The 21,983-nt window shown below is 39.5% G+C and overlaps 1 protein-coding gene across 1 annotated transcript; it reads left to right on the forward strand.

Moving 5' to 3' along the window:
- Window positions 1-1,297: 1,297 nt before the first annotated feature.
- elovl6 (ELOVL fatty acid elongase 6) lies at window positions 1,298-16,910 on the forward strand. Its single transcript, XM_058650260.1, has 4 exons — window positions 1,298-1,584; window positions 12,757-12,888; window positions 13,882-14,033; window positions 15,147-16,910. Exons 1-4 carry the CDS (start codon window positions 1,502-1,504, stop codon window positions 15,620-15,622), a joined length of 843 nt encoding a protein of 280 aa, XP_058506243.1. The 5' UTR covers window positions 1,298-1,501; the 3' UTR covers window positions 15,623-16,910.
- Window positions 16,911-21,983: the final 5,073 nt, after the last annotated feature.

Consider the following 21,983-nt stretch of genomic DNA (forward strand, 5'->3'; position numbering starts at 1 on the left):
GATGTCAGCGGAGAAAATCAATGGACATTTAATACCTCTGTAACCCGAGGTGTTAGCAAATGTGGCCATCACTGTGACGGAGCATCTTCTTCTTGAATTTAATCTGTTGTTGTGAAGCTTTCTAGTGACTTGTTGTGGCTGCTTTTAACTTTTTCCACAATTAGCCATAATTTTCAATATAAGATGTTTTTCTTAAAACACAGACAATATCAAACAGACTTGTGGATCCTTTGTTTCACAATCTTGTAGCTTGTGGTAAACTGGAGGTGAGACTGATGCTGACGGCTTTCATGGATATGAAAAGGGGACAAAGATGACGTGTTGTATTTTACCATTTTGTTAAAGTGTTAAGATCTGTGTGTGCCTGTGCACTTTTGTGCATCTTCCCACCGAGACAGACAGGGGTAAAGTGGATCTGAATGATTGACTCTTATAAAATGTCAGGGGGGGGGAGGAAGACTAGAGTGACGTGAAGATATAAGGGGCTTATAATTCCTGCAGTGTTGTTGAAAAGCCGTAGAATGTAGGTTTCCACAGTTGGTGTCCTGTTATGGAAGCAACATTCTGAAGAAGGGCGTGAGCAGCAGCAAACTCATAACACGCTCCACCTTCCCACACCCATGATGTTTTTCCCCAAAAGTTAGCATTTCAAATGTAAAAAGGGGACACTGGACAAAAGAATGTAGAATTTTACTTACGTGCAATTAAAAGTACTAAAAGGTCTAAAAATGTACTCAAGTTAAAGTAAAAAAAAGTAGCTTATTTAAAATGTACTCAGGGTAAAAGTGCGTAAAAAAACCCTCACATTAATTGTTTTTAATTAAAGGCAAACCTTTACAAATTAAAGCGCTGAGAAAATAAAATATGTAAACATATGCATCAGTCAAAATGGGTCAAAGGTCACAAATGCTTTAACTTTGTCACATTAATAAGTGCCAATTCACCTGTCCTCATCATTCACTGCCAAAGTTTCCAGTGTGTGAATTTTTATTCATTTATTTTTAATTAAGGCCAACTCTCAGTAACGGATGTGATTTAAAAACGTAGCAAAGTACAGTACTTCCAAAAATAAACATATACTTAAGTAAAAGTAAATTTAGAAATTTTAAAAATGACTATAAAGTCTACTATAAAATCTACTATGACTATAAAGTCTACTATAAAATAGAAAAGTATAATATGGTTTTCAATATGGCATTGTTTTCAGCCAAAGGGGGCGTGGTCGACGAGAAGGAAGAATATGCAACGGCGCTAGGACCCAGAGCGCGCCTTGCTAAGGAAGAGGGCGTAGGCTCGTTCAGCCGGCAGAGGAGTGAAAGACGCCGCCGCTGCCGCCACTGACGAGCTGCTCGCGCACAACCGCGAGAATCGCGAGCATCTGACAGCAGCGCGAGCGATGCCAGTCTTCGGCTGCGAGGAAACAGACTAGTAAAGAGAAGCTCCCCCTGCTCTTGGCCGCGTTTTGTCTTGGTTTCAGCGGCGTGAACACAGCGCAGCGAGCATGTCGGTGCTAGCTCTGCAAGAGTATGAATTCGAGAGACAGTTCAACGAGGACGAAGCCATCCGATGGATGCAGGAGAACTGGTAAGGCTCTCGTTTTTTATTCGGAACACAATCTCAGTGAGCGGTTTTCACCGCGGTGTTTGTGACTGTATACATGCACCGGCGCATATGCATCAGCCTTTGCGGGATTAAACCCCCCGCCTGTATCCTATTATATCACACTCTCTCTGTCCTTATCCGCAAACTGAAGCTCGTGTCTTATGAACTGTGCAAAATCCACGCACGCACGCAGGCCTCGAGTCGAGTGTCGGCGCGAGCCGCTGTGTGTACGTCCCTCCATCCTCTGTGGGCATCACAGGTCGATGATGTATGATTTTGTCAGGAGGAGATGTTTTTTTTTTGTCTTTGATTTCCCTGTGATTTATCCTCTCCACGTCAGTTACCGCGATACTGGACACTGTAAAGGTCACTCGTGGCTCCAGCTGCCTCATCCATGTTGGACATATAACCACTGGCCCAGCAGCAGGTTATTAAATTAAGCCTGATCACAGGCTGATCTCAGCCTAGAGTGACGTGTTGTCCTTCATGATAGCATCTTTCCATTTCTGTTTCAAATCAGGTAAATAAGAGATAAGAGAGTCCTTTATTCGTCCCACATGGATGGGGAAATGTGCAGTGCTACAGCAGCCAACAATCACAACAAGGTAGAAAAGTAGAATTAAGGTTAATTAAGGTAACAACAAGATAAGAAACACGAGCTTCACTGTATACAGTATATACAAATGCACTTTACTGTACAACAACACAAAGATCTCTAGTGGTGCGCAGATGAATCTGCCGCACGATTAATCAGATTGATTTCTGCCCTGTTTTGTAATTGGTATTTGTTATTACTTATTAATTACATGAAATTAAATCCAAATAACTCAATTTATCCATTAGCTTCATATGTGTAAAACCTTCAGGTTGCGTCATACACACCACATCAACATACTTCATGTCCTTACCCCAACAAATGCCATAAAATAGCCCAGGCTGATCATCACATGATGTGCAAAAGACCGTTTTAAGTGCATTATCTGTTAAAAGTATTGAATAAGAGCAATACATAATATGTAGTAAGATGACACTCTTTTTCATATATTTAGTAAATGCACACAAACTGGAGAAGATGGAAGAGATTGTTCAATAAATGCTTATTTAGGTAAAGCAGTTTTCTCTTGTATGACATATTTTATCAGATGGATGAAGACAAAAGTTAAATGGCATAAAAAAACCATCCTCAAACTAGCATCATACATTTGCATCTGCCCACTAAAAAATCCATGTCACTCAACTTCTAGATATCGCATTCAAATCCTATTAAAAGTTTCCCCAGACCTGTGTATACATGTTTTTGTTGGGGTGGACAGGTCCAGTGCAGGAGGAAGAAAAACCACATCCCAAACTCGTTTTGCCTGAAAACAGTCGAACGCCCTAAAAATGTCACTGAGCAGCACCTGAGCAGCAAATCCACATTCCACACATTGGGAAAGTTGGAATCTATTCATCGGCTCCATTTTCATAATTACCGGCTGTTCACTTACTGTCAACATGACTGACGGATTGATTCATAGATTATCATGTTGCCAAGTTAAAAAACAGGTTTTTTAACAAAAAAATTGTCAGAGACAACGGTTCTACTGTCAATGATCAATCACTAAAACTCTCCAGCCCTGAAATTGTTGAGGATCCTGATTTGAAATGAAAACTAATTTTAGACCAGTCACTGTTTACCTAAGGCTGTGTCTGCCAGGCGTTGCACACACACACTGTTATACTATCTTGGGTGATTATTTCACTGTTGCCACTGAGGTTAAGTCAATATTGCTCTTTGGTTGTGTACTTTGGCACAAACCAAATCCATCCAAACTTGGGCTGCAACGGCTAATCCGATATGTAATCAATTTGAGGATTTATTTTCAGCTTCTTAAATGTGAACATTGTCTGCTTTTCCTTGCTAAATATAACAAAGAAACCTTTTAAACCGATAAAGACACTTGAGCACATCTTCATTTCGAGGTTTGGGAAACACTGATCAACATTTTTCGTCTTTTTCTGACACATTGTGGAGCAAATAAGTACCCGGTCAATCGACAAAATAATCAGTTGTGAGAGAAACCATTAGTTGCAGCCCTAATCCAAACTTCTTCTACATGGAGTCGATGAATTCCCTCTCTGGTCCATGCCAGGATGAAGCTTCTGAGCAGAGCGAAACAAGTCACGCGTTCACTCAGCATAGGCCTCATTAGACGTTCGGCATCGCCGCGCTTGTGTAAAGCGGCACAGGATGAGCCGGGGGCATTAATCTGGCTTCATTTGCCATCTGCTTAAGCTCAGCATAACATTTTTAACATCGCTTGAGTAGCACACTCTCCAAACACTTTCATGCTTATACAGTGAGACCGAGTCTGTGTATGTGTGTTTGCAAGAGAGCGAGGGAGAGAGAGTGAGAGAGAGGGGGAGGCAGCATGGGAGCAGTGTGTGTGGGAGCTGTCCATGCCCTGGTACTGACAGCCGGCCAATCACGTTCATCTTCTGATGTCTGCTGACAGAGCGCGAGCCAATCACGCCGCAGCCCATCTATGCTGACTTCTCAGTGCTGCTCTTGTAGTGGAGGGGCGTCGAGGTCGCCCAGACTGTTGCCTCCTGTCTGCCATGTGCAGGAAATCTGACTTTAATATGTTTGTTTTTTTGAATGAAAGCAGTGGACTATGTGTGACATGAGGCAGATAAAAAAAAAAAGGGAACTAGACTGAGGGCACATATTCACCACCATGCAAAGCAGACACAAATGAAGCCACCTAACAACCAACTGCTGTTTTTTTATTACCCTTTTAATACTTCCCACACTTCTTTAACAGGCTCAGGGTCTGTTGGGTAAATATCCACTGTAATCCAGACGTTACATTCACTGAGGTGCAAATGCCAATTACATTAGGTTTTTTTAACTGAGAATATTGTTTAAGAATCTGTTTATGAATTGCAGCACAAGCAGGTTCAATTATTTTATGAACAAAATAGACGTAATATTATACACACATATATATATATATATATTTATATATATATATGTGTATATATATATATATATGTGTGTGTATATATGTGTATGATTTTTTAGATTCTTAGGTGTGAACATTTTCTGGTTTCAAAGACATTTGAGAACAGGTTTTTCAACATTTTATGGACCAAACAAGTACTCGATGAATTGAGAATGTACTAAAACGTATATTTAAGTTAGTCACAATTGAGTTGGAGCAGACCACCTGAGCTGGAGCATCAAACCACACAGGTAAGACAACTTTACACTGTATTTAAATGAAGTTTTCTTGTCTGATGTCTAACTTATAACATTGTTGTTGGTATATCAATTTAGTCAGCATATATGCAGATTAAAATGAACGTCGCAAACGTGACCTATATCTAGATTAACTTGAGTATTTGCATTTCAGATTAGCGACAATCCCGCAGCACTCGTTTAAGCTTGAGCTGTGTTTTCCTACCACTACGTCAGTGTCGTTTCAGACTTGAAGGTACAGTGTGTCGGATTTGGCGACATGTATTGGTGAAGTTGTGTGTTGCAGCTGAATATCTCTCACCTGAAACCTTTGAAGCCTTCATTTTTGATGAAAACTACACAAAGGGTGTTGGTGAATGTAACTATTAAAGGCTCATTGACAATAAAAACAATTTATACATTCAGGTCATTGTAATTGTTACACACTGGACCTTTAATTGAGCTGTTAAATAGGACAGAAATGTAACATTATATTAATGAATTCAGTTCCTTCACTCTTCTTTGTTTACCCTTTGCTATTTCACCTAAATCCACTGCCACGTCAGATTAAAACGTTTGTGACTATCTGCGTTCTAGACGGTGACCTAATGTAGCACATTTGACAGAGTGATGCACATATGGGAGCTGAATATGCACAGTATATAGAGTCAGTAACAGTCATTGTTTTGCAGGAATGAATGGAGGCTAGTACTCTGATCTTATGCGTTTCCTGAAGACTTTCCGGCATTGTGAAGCAATAAAGTGAGTGGCTGAGAGAAGACGAGGAAGAGGAAGCAGAGGACATGGACCCGCAACACATGCTGTTATTATGATCCAGTTTACCCCGATTACAAGCACGGGCGCAGGAGTCAGGGAAGGAACAGGACATCGAAGTCTCTGTACTTTCTTAATAGAATGTTTGGAAGTGGAAAAATAAAAAGATGTTGACACTTTGCTGTTATTTCGGGGCTGTCGGCAGCCGCTGCACTTAGCACCCAGAACCCGATAATTATGTGCAAAATAACGTCATGCACAAATAGAACCTAACACATCAGCTGGGTGATATTAATATACTGTAGTGACTGCTGTCATTCCCTTGGCACTTTCACTCTGTTCAACATTCGACATCCTTTTAACTTAAGGATATGAGCAAGTGAAGACGGGCACAGCTGTTGATGTGATCAATGGAACAGGACTTAAATAGCATTGTTTGGCTGGTATTGAAATTGTAGGAAAGAACATCTTCTGTCTTAAATGTCGTCCGCCGACTCTCTATGTTCTCCCGCAGACGTTGTTATCATGCGGGTTGCTTGAAATCCGTGTTCTGTTTTTTAAAAAGCGTCTGGGGTAATCGGCTTCCCCGCGGGTCTCTGCAAGTTTTAATGGATCTCTGGTGGTTTTTGCCCTGAAATGACAGAAAACAGCAGACGCTTAGTTTGTTGCAGTGGGAATAAATAATGAAGTGTGTGGTCTGTGGTCTGGTGTTTAAAATTCTGCCACTTGTGTATTTCCATTTTCATATTGCTGTTCCTTTCAAGGACTATTTTCAATTTTTGAATCCAATATTTCCGAAATATCTCAAAAGTGATGAGGTTATCGAATGTCTTGTTTTGTCCACAAACCAAAATAATTCAGTTTTTAATTATTCACTTGCACAAGACGGGAGGAAAACTGCTGGGTCATTCAGTATTATTTATTCAGTGTCTTATCAGTGTTTGGCTCTGTGATGGGTTTTTCATTTTCACTTCAACTATTCAACTATTTTACTTTCTTTTTCTTTTCTTTCTTTTTGATTTGCTTGTTGGAATTTATGAGTTACACATCAGACGTGAACTTTACATCCCACGCTCAAAATAATATTGACTTTCAGTCCTTGTTACGTCATGTGCTTAAAGGAGTACTTCTCTGATTCGCCTTTAGCTTTGTATTACTAAAATAGTGGTAGTATTTTTGAAAAATTGTATTTCCCAACCTCAGTTTCCCCTGAGTTGAGAAATATCTTCGTTCTTTTCTTTGCTATGTGCCCACCAGTGACACTTGGCCCTGTTAGCATAACTGTTGGCAAAGATGGCAAACACTGTTTACATTCTGGGAATGAGGTCCCGCCCCCCTACGAGTGGGTCTAAAAAGTGCGGAATTAGCACAAGTGTCACTGGTGGGCACGTAACAAATAAAAAGAATGAAGATACTTCTCGACTCAGGGGAAACTGAGGTTGGGAAGCACATTTTTTCAAAAATACTACCTCTATTCTCGTAACACAAAGCTAAATGCAAATCGGTGAAGTATTCCTTTAATCAAACCAATCAAACACAGGCCACTTACATCCCAGAGGCTTCCCCATCCTTTATTTGTGCCATTTCTTTTCAGTGTAGAAACACATTTGGGGTAAAATAATGGAACTGTCGTTGCAGATCAGTGTGTTGCTTTACATTCAGCCCGGTGTAGCTCATCACCTGCCTTTTAATGTAAAAGTTGGATTGCTCTTTAATTATGCTTGGAGGTCAGGTTCACAGGATTTGATGAGTTAACATCCGAGTCTCATGTTACTTATTCAGCTCCACAGCAGCTCAGTCCATTGTCTCCGTGCCCTGTCGTTCGATGGACGAGACCACCCATCTTACATTTGGAAACAGGGGTATCATTTCACCGGTCATTACAGCCTGGTTTGGTGTTTCTCCTTAGTTTAAATATTTATTGTTGTTGTTGTTGTTGTTGTTGTTGTTTTTAGCTGATTGAGGCTCGCTCGTGCTTCATCATGCCAGCATTTTAGGCTTGACTTAAGAAGAGAGGCACAATTCAAAGCTTCAGTGAGAGAGAATGCTCAGTATGTAGAGTATGAGTGAGATGACATCACTTCCCAAACTTCCCAAAATTAGACATGGCCAATATTTAATGCATTTCAAATAAAACACATTACTATTCTAACAAACTTCTGATGTACAGTATATTGTTTCCTGTCCTCACTTCCCCTGTGAAATTCTAGCCCTTCCTCCTGACAGTGAAACTGCTTCACGCTGCTGCCATTTGAACAAATGCAGCACTTTTTGATCTTGATCAGTGCTGACCATGTTAACCCAGAATCCCCTCAGGCTTTATGTTCTCTGGGCTGCTCTTCTTCTCATCTCACAACTGGCAAAGTCAGAGATGAAAAAAAAAACATAGTAATCAGAAACAAAGGTCTTCCTGGAGCTGTGCTGTTTTATCACAACTAATATCATGCTCGCTTACTGCCATACCATCTTAGATGCATCGTTCCTGTTCTTTCCTGCACCTTTTTAACCGTCAAAGAATGACCCTGTAAGACAAAATCTAAAATGGAGAAGAGAAATTTTTTTTAGATAACGTGATTTGTTATCCATGAAGGCCACAGACAGTCAAATACTTTTATCAGATGTGATCTGTCATTACAGTGTTTATAGAGTTGAGTGCTATTCAGTGCAAGATTCCAAACCAGCCATTTGTCTTTCTCAAACTTGACTGGAGATGTTTTTAAGGCACTTAACTGGCATATAATTATAGTCACCACTCAACAAGAGTGTAAGTGTTTCCTGTAAAGAGAAATCAACCTTTTATATTGTGTCACCAGATGCAGAATGGACTGAAGTAATGCTAGTAGTTTCACAAGGTTGGTCATTTGAAGTTGCATTAAAAACTGCATGCATAGATTTATACACTTCTCCCTGTGATTTAAGATAAATAGGCCGTTAGCAGTGGTGTAGTCTACATGATTTGCAGGTATACACTGTGCATCCGCTACAAAAGGGACAAGATTTCCGTTTAAATCCACTTAAAAGTGCACATACTTCTACTGTATATCGGCAGAGTTTTTTGTCAAAACTTGCACTTTGTTTTTTTGCAAATAAATGTTGAGGACCTCGGTCATTTAAATGAAATGAATCAAACTCATCATAGTGAAACTCCTGGTCTAATATTGTGGTCTGTGGCTCATCTGTGGCAGGAAATCTACCAAAGTCCCACTCTGAACTAACTCTTTGAGTGCCTATGTTTCACATGCGGTCGCGTCCACATTACGCTCTGCTCAGCCGCTGAGACACCGGCTCAGTGGCCCGGCCGTGCAGACTCATCCTCGCACTGCAAACGCAGGGTTATGTAATGGATGAAATCTCCTGGATCAGCTAATGCAGATTCAAGTCCCACAGCAGGTTACCCAGCAGCTTTGTGCTGCACTGTCAGTGGGGGAGGGGAGGGTCCATCGATTCAACATCCTCAATGTAAGACCTAGTGTTTTGGGGAAGGGAAACCAAAACAGAAAGTGCACACTTCTGTTATGATTGACTGACTCAATACCCGGAGCTGAACCTGGTGATTTACTGTAAAAAGTGTGTGACATCTTTGTCTTAGTTGCCTGGCAATCATGATTTAAGTAACAATAAGAAAACCTGAACAGTCTAGAGACAGCTGGATGTTCCTCATCGATTAATCCGTCTATTAGTTTCTTGATTAATCGAGTACTTGTTTGGTCCGTGTGATTTCCAAACCTCAAAATGACGATGTTCTCAAAAGTCTTTTTTACCCCAATAATTTCAAGGTTTGGGAAACACCGATCAACATTTTTCATCATTTCCTGATACTTTATGGACAAAACAGCTGATTTATTCATCACAAACCTTAGTCACTCTGTCACAATCAAACTATAAAAACAGAGATGCCTCACCTTCTTAACTGAGCGCCTCTTGCATGTCATATATTCCATTGATAATGACACCTTTAGAACACTAAAGGTGTCATTATCAATGTGTACAGTGATGATGACACCTCGAGTAGAACACTTTATTTTGAACTTGATTGACGACTTGACTACAAGTTTCACAAAATAAGAAATAAGCTAAACTGTTTATTAACCTGTATGTAATTGATCTAGTAGATAATAGTAGATATTTAACATTCATTTGTTATTTTTCTACTTGCTTTGCTTAAGATTTTGGAGAAAACAGCAGGAAGCAAAGCAAAAAGAATCTGCTGTGTGAAATGATAGGTTTGTATTGTAATTGTATTGACTGTGCAGTCAGTTGGTGGTGGCTCTCTCTTTGCTTTTGCTGTGCAGTGATAATACTTCACCTGCTGCTGAGAAGATTAAAAGAATGTATCACTTGTACGATGATGGCGTCGTCGATGATTTTTATACCAAGTAACACCCGAGGAAAATATTGCGCTCTATCGATGTAATCGCCAACGCTAAAATACAGTGGTGTAAATAGGACGAGCAAAGTCAGATTAATTCCCAATAAGGTAATTTGCTCTCTCATCATCCTCCTCTTCCTCACACATACTTCAGACACTGGTATAGTGACATTAGATACCCTGGTATATACAGTAGAACAGTATTTCTGATTGTCCTCCAAGTACCACCAGAGGAAGCTTGCGTACTACTGGTGGTACACATACCACAGTTTGAGAACAATGGGGTTTAGGGTATCAGAAAATCCAGTAGTACATATTATCTAATGGTTGACTTTGAGAGGACTTTTTTTTAAATCTACTAATCCTTTACGAAGACTCTGAAGGCCGTGGTTCTCGGGTGGAATCACGAAGGTGTGATGTGAACTGACACTGGTGTATTAAATGCAGACGTGGCTCGGCTGCAGCTGGCACCAAAGACAACAGCGGCAACATTCCTTCCCCCATCACCACCGCCTCTCAACAACTCGCCTGCTTTGACCATGCCTTTGGGTTTCTGTAGCCTGTTTCTTTCTTTCTTTCTTTCTTTCTTTCTTTAGTTCTCTTGACAGCAGTGGAATCCGTCATAAGAATGCTGCTGTAGGCCACACTGTAGCCTCTAATGCACTTCATCATAAAGATAAGGTCATACCTTATACTGTTGTCGTGCGGGCTGTAAATAAATCTAACTTTGAAGGAGCTCATGTCAGTAATCATGTTAAACAAATGTAATTATTGTCTCCACAATGGCTGGTTAACAAAATGACTTGTCTAACCAGTTTGAGTCAGTATCTGTTGTCTGATTTTATAATCCAGCAAACAGAGATAGTGATTCACAGAGGTGGTGTGTTGAGATTACAGCGGCGGGCCGAGTTGGTTGTACTGTATAACTAATAGAGCTGAAACGATGAATCGTTGAATCGATTATTGAATTAATCGACAACTATTTTGATAATCAATGAATCGGTTCAAAGCTTTTTTAATGATTAAAACAAGGATTTCCGATTGTTTAAGCTTCTTAAATGTGAGTATTTTCTTCATTCCTTTGCTCTGGATAATGAAGAAATCATTAAAAGTGAATCATTTTGGTTTGTGGACAAAACAAGACATTTGAGAACCTCATCATTTCACGCTTTCTGATAATTTATAGACCAAACGCTTAATCGAGAAAATAATCGACAGATTAATCGATTATGAAAATAATCGTTAGTTGCAGCTCAAATTACTAATTTATTAGAAGAGATGTGGGTGTGGTTCCTTTGAAATGAAGCAAATGTTGACCTTTTTTTAATCTGATCGTACCAGTTAAGATCGAGGCGAGATGACTGCACACACTGCTGCTGCTGCTGCTGTTGTTGTTGGTGTGCACTGCTGAGGTGGCAAAACAGAACAGGGTGGCTTGGTGTTTGTGCAGTGTGTATACATACGTCTCGCTTCTGTGGGAAATATTTGCATTCATAGCGGAATGTGTTAAAAACCCATCGGACCAGTATTGTAGTGTGTGTGTGTGTGTGTGTGTGTGTGTGTGTGCGTGCTGCACCGGGTGTCACACAAGCGACCTTGAATTGGCACTCGTATCCACTTGCTGATGAGTTCTTTCCGCTGCAAATGTCGTAATTCAGTCGTTAACGCAAACGTCGGGCGGAACGAAAGCAACATCGCTTCTCGAGCTACTGCTACACAACTCATTATATGCAGTGCGGTTCCTGTGCAGTCCCAGAGTTCCCTGAACGCCTCACGCCTTGTCCCTGAACACTGTCCTCTTGAGGGCAATAATGATTTATTTACCTGTATCTCCACAACAGTGTTGCTGTACATGCCTCTTATTTTGACTTCCCTACCTGCGGCTAATTCCTATTTATTCTGTAGTATTCTTTTTTTTTTGGCTGATTTTTTTTTTTAGACGTTCATGGAGCTTTCCCACTACTCAGTTCTAGCTCTACTCGGCTCGACTTTTTTAGAGCTGAAACAATTACTCCACTAATCAGTTTGAAGCTTTTGTCATTGTCATAAAACAAGATTTCTGATTGTTTTAGATTCTTAAATGTGAACATTTTCTTCTTCTTTGCTCCACATAACAAAGAAATCATAAAACCCAAACACTTTTCTCCAGATTTATTTGTGCGACGATGTGACACAGCAGTGATCTCTGACAAGTCCCTCGTTGCTGAGTAGAAGCAATAAGAGTAAACTGAAAACTAAGCATTCCGCCCGCAGTTGGGAGTCACACACACACACATAAAGAAAATGATTAAATCATCATTTCAGGCATTGCCTGAAGTCAGTAAAAATAAAAAGGAGTTTGTGTTGTAAACAGTGTGCTGTGCTCATGATGGAAGAGAAAAGGGAAGGAAACAAAGTGAAATGGTTAGACATCATCAGTTTGGAATGTATTTTTGTACACTGAGAAATGATTGTAAAAACTGCTTATAGTTTTAGGGTGGACTTTTGACACTGATTGATGGATATTTGTTATCTTGTTTAGTATTTTCATAAAAGCCTGTCTTGGTTTTTGCACTAAAACTACAAAACCTGCACAGGATGAATAAATGTGTCCATTTATGTTTTTAAATAAAGCGTCATGTCAAGATGCTTCATTTGTTGCAGCACACGGCCACGCCATTGTCTGGCAATGTATAGATTATCCCAGAATCGACCGTGTACCACGTCATCAACGCACACGATGACCACATTTACCTGGGTTTGCACTTGCAATCATAAAAAAAATTTGTTTTATTTATTTTGTGTGTCACAGGAAGAAGTCCTTCCTCTTCGCGGCTCTGTACGCCGCCTGTATCCTCGGCGGCCGTCACCTCATGAAACAGAGGGAGAAGTTCGAGTTGAGGAAACCGCTGGTGATATGGTCGCTCACACTCGCTGTTTTCAGGTGAGGAAGAGAACGTGAATGCCTCCTATCACGTCGTAGCGTAATCTGGATTATGAAAATGAACAATATGCATATATACTGTAGCAGCCGTTAGATTCTTCACCTAATCCAGTTTAGCAAAACACTGACTTTGTTTTTCACAGTGAAACTGAGTCATAGTCTATTTGCAGCTGCATATTTTAACACATTCCAAAACTGCAGGTGACGCTTTCACACGGCTCAGACGATACCGTCGTGCATAACAAGCGTGTATTGTATTGTTGAGATGTAGCAACAGTATGTTCTCATGACTCTGGCGTTGCAGTTGCAATGAATTACGACACAGAAACAACAAAATTCTTTGCTGGCAGGTGATGAACTGACTCTTATATGTATGTGTAAAGAATTGAAGACAAATAAAGGTACGATATTTAGCTGAAACAATAACTCTATGAATCGATTACTAAATGAATCGTTAGGTATTTTGATAATTGATTCATCCATATTAGTTGGAGTGTTTTTTTTTAAAGAATTTAAATAACTTTTCAGATTTTTCACCTTCTTGAATGTTTTTTAGTTTTTTTGCTCCATTTAACAAAGAAATCAGTGAAACTGAATCATTTTTATGGATAAAACAAGACATTTGAGAACACCTGATCAACATTTTGTAGAACAATTACTCTATTATTCGAGAAAATAATTGTCAGATCAGTCGATTATGAAAATAATCATACGTCGCAGCCCTTGTACTTTATGGGTGGCTTGATACCACTTTTTTTTCATCTGATCCTGATTTCACAACCCTGAATTCCTACCAATATCCGTGTAATAGCCGTGGTGGACGTCTCTCTCTCTCTATCGATATCCGATCCATTGATTTTGACCAGTATCAGACCGACGCTGATTCAGAGGCTCGTACTTTTTCCCCCGTACAACTTACAGACTCATGTCTACATGGACCACCTCATTTCCCTTCTCCAATAATTTGCCTCTTGTCTCTCTCTGTGCGTGCAGTATATTTGGTGCCATCCGTACTGGGAGTTACATGACGTACATCTTGATGACGAAAGGGCTTAAACAGTCGGTTTGTGACCAGAGTTTTTACAACGGGCCCGTCAGCAAGTTCTGGGCGTACGCCTTTGTACTCAGTAAAGCACCAGAATTGGGTAAGTCAACAATTTTTTTTTTTTTTACCAAAAGGCTGCTGATCTATTCCATAAAATGTGACTGTGTTGCTTCATTTGCTGTGTAATATTTGTATATCTGCCTGTGTGGTCTCTTTCTTTTTTGTGTGTTTATCTCTGTCCTTGTGAGACGTAAATGCCACGAACCCCAGGGTTAAACCCAGAGCACTGATTCCTCTCTGTGGGAATGAAAGGTGACAGACGCTCACTGTTCTCTGTTCTTCTCTCCGTGACTCTGTTGTGAACATGACAGTGACTGTCCGTTCTCTGGTGTCCAGACTCAGCTTCACAAATGTACAGTCATGAGTATTAAGAAGAAACAACGAGGGCCATATTTGATAATGTGAAGATTTCCGGGGGCCAATGTTCCTTTTTTCCCCTTTTTTTTAACACTAACATTTACATACAAATGCACTGTTTTCTAAAAATATAATTTTCATTGTCACAATTATCATTGTAACCAAATTTAAGCCTGTGGACCATAGTTTTGACAGCCCTGCCATACACAAAGCCCATTACTGTAGAGTCAGGAAGTCAATCTACATTAATTTTCCATCATTTCATTAAAGTGTACATTTACTCTTAGGTATTGATTAGAAGAGCATGAGGTCATAGGAAAAGCTATGAAAGTTTTTTTTATTATTATCATTATTATTATTATTATTGTTATTTTATGAATGTTACTTCTCAAATGTCATTCATAAAACCTGACTTCCAGTAATATCATTGATTTAAAACAAGACAGAGAACACTAGATGAGGAAACCTAATGCATGTTTCAAATTGGCAATAAAACAATCCAAAATAGAATAACAATTAAACAGCAGCCTCTGTGATTCGCTAATTTGGATGCATTCAACTTCAGATTTGAAAAGGATTAATTGTTCATCCCTACTGTGTGTATACAGCATTTGCTGTCATATTTTATTTTATTTTTTATGATTTTAAGTTGAAATATTACACCTGTGCCGTTTGTGTGCCGACAGCACTTCCACATGTTTGAGAGCAACTTGCAACAGTAATAATATTCTCTTTTTCTCCCTGTTTCATTCTCCTTTTCTTTGCACCCCCTCCTCCTCCCCCCATATCTCTTCAGGTGACACTCTCTTCATCGTGCTGAGGAAACAGAAGCTCATCTTCCTCCACTGGTACCATCACATCACCGTGCTGCTCTACTCCTGGTACTCGTACAAAGACATGGTGGCCGGCGGCGGCTGGTTCATGACGATGAACTACTTGGTCCACGCCGTCATGTACTCTTACTACGCGCTGCGGGCGGCCGGCTTCAAGGTGTCGCGCAAGTTTGCCATGTTCATCACGCTGACCCAGATCACCCAGATGGTCATGGGCTGCGTGGTGAACTACCTGGTGTACTCGTGGATGCAGCAGGGCCAGGAGTGTCCGTCCCACATGCAGAACATTGTGTGGTCCTCCCTCATGTACCTCAGCTACTTTGTGCTCTTTGTCCAGTTCTTCTTCGAGGCCTACGTCGGCAAGTCCAGAGCAAGGGCCGCGGCTGCGGCCGCCGCCGCCGCCACCACCACCACCACCACCACCAAGAAGAGCGAGTAAAGAGATGAAACAAATGCCATAAGTTTGAGAAGAAGGGAGATAATGAATAGAGGAGGGAGTTTGAGAATGGAGATATGGGACCAATGTTTTTTTAGAAAGAGAGGGAGAGGTTGAATGAAGGCTGGGGAGACAGGTGTAAGGGTGGGCGTGGGAGGGTCAAGAGGACGGCTGGTGTTTGTGCTTGAGCAGTTCTACTAACGTGCAGTTCTTTAAAAAGCCTCTTCTGGGGTGATGACTCTGTTGAGGGGGATGCTGGAGAAGAAGCCAGCGCTGCCATGATGAACCAGAAGCCATCGCGAGTTCTTCACCTGATGTGTAAAAAAAAAAAAAAAAAAAGTAGTTCTTGAATCTTAAAAGATAATGAAAAAACAAAACAAAAAAACATCATCTGCCACAAATGTTTACTTGATTACTTGGTATTTTAAAAGAAAATAATAATCAGAACATATGAAGATGGATGTGTAGTGTTAACCGGGGCCATCGGAGTGTGTTGTTTTTCTGTCTGTCATCTGTGTTTGTTGTTTTGTTTTTGATCTGTTGGAGGAAACGTTTGAAAACACTCCCGAGTGTTTAAAGCTGCTGCGTCGGGTCGATATAAACTGATGGGCTGAGCGGGACTGTATCTTCTCTGTCTTACGTTGCAAAATGTGATATTTTTCTCAGGTCTTAGGTTATCTCTTAAATATAATATGATATAATATAATATGCATATCAAACAAGAGGTAGACATGTTTGGCATCGGTGTTGGTTTACAGAAAATGGCTGACATACATCCAGTATTGGCCACATTTAACAAACAAACAAACAAACAAACAAACAAACAAACGAGAAAAATGAAGTGGATCTGTTTGACTGACTCAGATGATCACGCTGCACCTGGGCATGATGGCAAAACAGATGCTGACCGCGCCCCCGACTTCACCGTTTGCCATGACTTTGCAGAAGCTGCCAACCGCACTTGGGGGAGGAAAAAGGACTTGCCGTTGATTTCCAGATAGTTGACTGTGTCCAAGCATTCCGACCAGTGAAGGAAAGAAACCTTGTCTGTTGGACACTGAAAGCCCAATTGAAGGACAAACATATTTATGTTTAGCAAAAGAAGAAGAAAAACAAACAAACAAAAACAAAAAACTCAAAACATGCAAATTGTCAAAAATCTGCTGTGTTGACTTTAAAAAATAGTGTGTAACATTAATGTTGTGCTATTGTGCATTTGCACTGTATCAATGTCAAAAACAGTTGTTGCTGAGAAAACTTAACGTATGAACAAAGAGTGCTAAAAATGTGACGTGACTGTTGTAGTGTTGGTTCTTTCTCGACGTTACACAATCCTGCTTTTGCTACTTCCACAGCATTTATTCACTCGATACTATGTAGCCGTAACTACATATGGTTGTGTTTCATACTTGCAGCACATCATGGATCCACCAGAGTTCACTGAGGTCGGTGTGCACAGTAAGTGCTGGTTAAATTGAGCCAGATCTAAATAAAGAGTACCTATGACTCTGCTAATGGGCTCAACCAATTACCTCACTTGCACCCTAAAGATCCAACTGTACACTGACCTATAATCATTATGCATTGTGCAAAAACTGTTAAACTGAAGGGCATATCATTTAAAAAATTAGGTGCTTTTTTTCTGTTTTTAAATAATTATTTAACAGAATTTTGAATTTCTTCCTGTGACTCATTGTTTATATGCATAATCACGGCATATAGCGAGATTTTAGAGAAATAAATGATCAATGTATTACACTTAAATGCCATATTGTGAACTTTTTGATGGCACCATGTGTAGTTAAAGGCAGTTTAGTGCTCATTATTTGAGAAGAAAGTTACTATTTATTTCCAAAAAGGATATTGTTTGATTATGTCAGTTATTTATTCCGTCACAAATCATAGTTGAAGATTATTTAATCTGCATCTACATTAAACATTATTTCAGTGTTTTCGAAAAGAAACAAGAAGTCATAAAAGTTATAATTTTTTTGGTCTTGATTGATTCCCACTGCAATCTATAGATATACATTAGATACTAAAATCATACAGCAACAGATATAAGGAACAATGTTACTTAATAATATTAAAATGGTCACTGGTTTACAGAGTTAATAATCTTTACTGCCTGGCTGGCATTTTCAATGTCAATGCAGTAAATAATGTACAGAATTCAAATGATGGGATTAAACGTGACATTTGAATGGATGCCAGCTCATGTAGGTATTAAAGGGAATGATACATGAATGTACTAAAAGAAATAAGATTCATATTCATATAGCAGTGGAGTAGTAAAACAGAAATGAGAAACAAAGGTGGCAAAAGTGGTGAGAAGAACAGGACGGGTGATGAATTATGTAGATGTGATAAACATTACAGCAGGTTGGAAATAAATAGAAAATGGATGGAGGCACTTTTTAAAGAATTTAAAAAGCCTAAAATATCTAATAAAAGATTCTTCCAAGGCTATGGAAACCAAACAATTTCTAAATATAAAGCAATTATACACGTATGCAAACATACTAATGGTTCGTATATTACATTTCTGCCAGTAAAACCTCCTATTTTCTTGTTTCAGTGTATAAGGACGTTGTATGTATTGAGGAAATCAGTTGCTTTTCTCACTTTATACCAGTTGGTGGCGGTAACGCACCAATAGCCAAATGGGCTCGTCTCCAATCGCCAAGAAAAACCTAACAGAAGAAGAAGAAGTTTGCCTTCTTTTAGCTCCAAAACTGCGGTAAATGATGAAAAACGACCTGGCAAATGTCAAACAAACAGATGTATTCTTAGTAAAGTAACGTGGTTTGAAAAGTTAGTTAATTTTCTACCATGGGTGAAACTCAATGTTAGCATCTGTGATGAAGTCAGTGCTGCTAGCGCTAAGTTTGCCGCAGGCTAATTTCAGAAAAATGCACTTTTGGGAGTTCAAACAGGCGGTGAGTTGTGGTGTTTTTCAAATGTGCCTCTGTCACTAAGTCTCCATTAATTAACCGTAAGTTCCAACACCATACGGCTAATTTGTTTATTCAACAAATAACGAAACGTTTATTTTTTAAGCTAACACCTGTTTTCACATCAGTGGCGTTTCTCTCTAAAATCTAAAACCGGACCAAAACCTTGTCCTTTCCTTGTTTTTAATCTTAATAATCACTTAATATTAAACACGTCCTCATACGAGACCGGTTTTCACCCGTTAGTATTTGAACAAAGCAATCATTATTGATTAATTATTGCTTTTCCTTGCACCTGTGGTTTCTCTCCGTCGACCCTCAACACAGAGGATTTCTTGATACGCTATCGCCACCTGCTGGAAGAAAAGACAACCAGCACCCAAATGTAAACTAGGAAGAACCAGACCACAACAGTATCATGATTATAATTATTAGTTTCCCGTGTAGTCTGGTTGGTTTTTATCTAATTATTCCAGGTGAATTGCAATTTCAGTCAGTTTAAGCTCCCTGTACAATCATCTTATCCCAATATATATTATTTTTTTATGCTTTTTGGGGTGGTTTTGTTCATGTTTGTACCATTTTACCCTCGCTCACTTTTAAAGTAACCTTTTGTGTGTTATTATTAGAGAATGAATTGGCAGCTATTATGATATTTGACAGGATTGTGATATAAACTGAAGCTAAGTGGCTTATTTTCAACCATTTTTTTAATATAATAGTTTCAACCCCACTTATGCAGATATAGAATATATCCACACAGAACACACACAAACAGAATACAGACACAAGTATACAAGTGTATTGAATGTTAAACCTTTCCTTGAATATGATTCAGAAAAACAATTTGAAATGAAATTAATCTGTTGTTACAATATTTGAAAAACTTCTCTATGCTTTGGTAAGGTTCACTGAAGTATGTTACAGAAAAGCATGTCTCAGGCTTTAGAGCTGAGAAGTGACAATGTTCCACGCTGACTCTCAGGAGAGAAAGAGATTCCAGGTTTGGAAATTTCCCTCCTACGAATTGCACACATAGATTCTGGCTCAAATGTCTATGTCCAATATATGCATTAGACCCCCCTCCCTTCTCCCCATCCACTTTTAGAATTTAAATCTGCCAAAATCCTATCTAACTAGTGTTACTCTGTCCTGCTCAAGAGCTGAGGAGACCAAATAGTGACCTGAAGGATCAGAGCAAAGCCTTTGAGTGGGCAGCTAATTCCCTCTTTAGCCCTCATCAGCTGTCCTCCTGGCTGAGATGGAGAAGTGAGTAATGACGCAAAGCTATCCCCCCCATCTGGCAGAAAAGTCCAAAATTAGCTATAGATGGAGTTTCAATATCACACTATGTTTTATTACTGTTAAAGAAACATGATGTCTCATCTTTATCGTTTAACATGTTTTATTTGTGTGATTGAGGCAAGAAAAGTTAGTCGTTTTTCCCTAATCTAGAGAAAAGTGACCTTTAAAACAGTTTTTTAAGACTGTTGTTGATGCTACACACACACACACACACACACACACACACACACACACTCACAAAAGCAAAGATGGAAAATGCTTCTCCCCCCACTCATTTTGTCTTTGAACACTTTTATAGGCCACAGATGAAGAGGATGTGCTCACTGAAAGAATCAAAGCTTGCATTAGGATGGTGAAAAAGAGAAGGCATCATTGCTGTGTGTATTGTCTGGTGAGTTTAATATTTCTTGCCCTTGAAATAATCTTTTCAAGTTACGCAGAAACTCCTCACGGACATTGGTGGAGGACATTGTTACTCAGTTTAAGCAGACTTAAGCAGATGTTTTAAAATTATAAAGTCTTAAGAATCAGGTTTATTGCCAGGCAAAGTTAACACAATACTAGCCATTTTTTCTGGTCAGTGGTGCAGATTAGAGCCGCAACTAATGATTATTTTCCTAATCGATTAATCTGTCCATTATTTTCTTGACCATTCGAGTAATCGCTTAGTCCGTAAAATGTCAGAAAACGTTATAAAAACTTTGATCAGTGGTCTTCAAACCTGGAAATGATGATGTTCTCAAATGTCTTGTTTTGTCCACAAACCAAAATGATTCAGTTTTACTGATTTCTTTGTTATACGTAGCAAAGAAATGAAGAAAATATTCACATTTAAGAAGCTGCGACAATCAGAAATCTTGTTTTAATCGTGAAAAAAGCTTCAAACCGATCAATTGTTTATCTAAATGGTTAACAATTAATTTAGTAATCGATCAATAATCGATTAATCGAGTAATTTTTTTCAGCTCTAGTGCAGATATAGGATAAGAAGAGAGAGACAGATAAATAATATAAGGAAAATTAAAATAGAAAAGAGTTAGATAAAGCTATATTTACAACCGAGAGTGAATATAGTTTAAAACAAAAGCCAGTGCAATCTGTCAGAAGGAAAAGTCAGGTTTTACCTTTGTGTGGCGCTAAAGGTGTGTAAAGTGTGTGCGGTTAAGGACCGGGATGCAGTCTGTACATCATTGTTATACAGTTTAATTTAAGCAGCAACCTTTTACAAGTTTTACGTGACACAAACTGGAATTATATTCCACACTGTGGTCTGTGCGTGCGTGTGTGAGAGTAAGAGATACAGTATCAGTGCGATGGTCTGACAGTTTTACTCCACACAACCTGGTGTGGTGCAAGTGAAAAAACCAAGGATTCACTAAAGTCATAAACTCCCCGGATGAGGAGGAGGAGGAGGAGGAGGAGAATGAGGTTATAAATCTTACCTTAATCATCGGTGTTATATATTTATAATAACATTTAAATCAACGCCGCGTCCATAAAAATCCGCCCCCTCGAGGCCCTGCGGTTACTCACAGTGTCAGTGACTCTATTGCCCCCTGTTGCCCCAATTGAGGAGTAATACAAGATAAATTGACACTGGGCCCAATTTCATCTTTACTTGAAGGCTGAGCTGCTGCTGCTGTTTAGAGTGGTGCCCTAACCTATCTGTTAGCTCTAATGGAGGCCAATATATATATATAAGTGTGTCTTGCCAGGAAAATCAATATCTATGTGGCCGCTGATGGTTTTCGAGCTAAAGTGCTTTGTTTTCTGCCATTGCCTCGAAACAAAGAGACGGCGGCTCCTTCTATTAACAATTCCCAGTCAACCTTGAGAGGTAGCTGCAGCAACAGAGACAGAGATCGCAGTGGACAGACGGGGGCTGGTGGTGGTGGTGGTGATGGAGGGTGGCAGCGTTGGGTACGAGCACCACTAGAGCGTTAGATTTCGTGGAGGATAGAAATGCACCCTCAGTGGAGCATGGTGTGCGTGTGTGTGTGTGTGTGTGTGTGTGTGTGATGAGAATGGCGAAAAATATTGCTTTCAATAATTACAAAATAACGTCATTAGAAATGTGTGTGTCTTTGCAAAGAAGAGCTTAAGAT

The sequence above is a fragment of the Solea solea genome, chromosome 14, assembly GCF_958295425.1.
Source record: "Solea solea chromosome 14, fSolSol10.1, whole genome shotgun sequence".
NCBI lineage: Eukaryota > Metazoa > Chordata > Actinopteri > Pleuronectiformes > Soleidae > Solea > Solea solea.

What these genes read in the sequence shown, in the direction of transcription:
- elovl6 (XM_058650260.1), top strand. Translation starts at nt 1,502, where the DNA reads ATGTCGGTGCTAGCTCTGCAAGAGTATGAATTCGAGAGACAGTTCAAC. An exon ending in CGATGGATGCAGGAGAACTG is followed by an intron (nt 1,585 to 12,756) that starts GTAAGGCTCTCG and finishes TGTGTGTCACAG; the next exon opens with GAAGAAGTCCTTCCTCTTCG. An exon ending in CTCACACTCGCTGTTTTCAG is followed by an intron (nt 12,889 to 13,881) that starts GTGAGGAAGAGA and finishes CTGTGCGTGCAG; the next exon opens with TATATTTGGTGCCATCCGTA.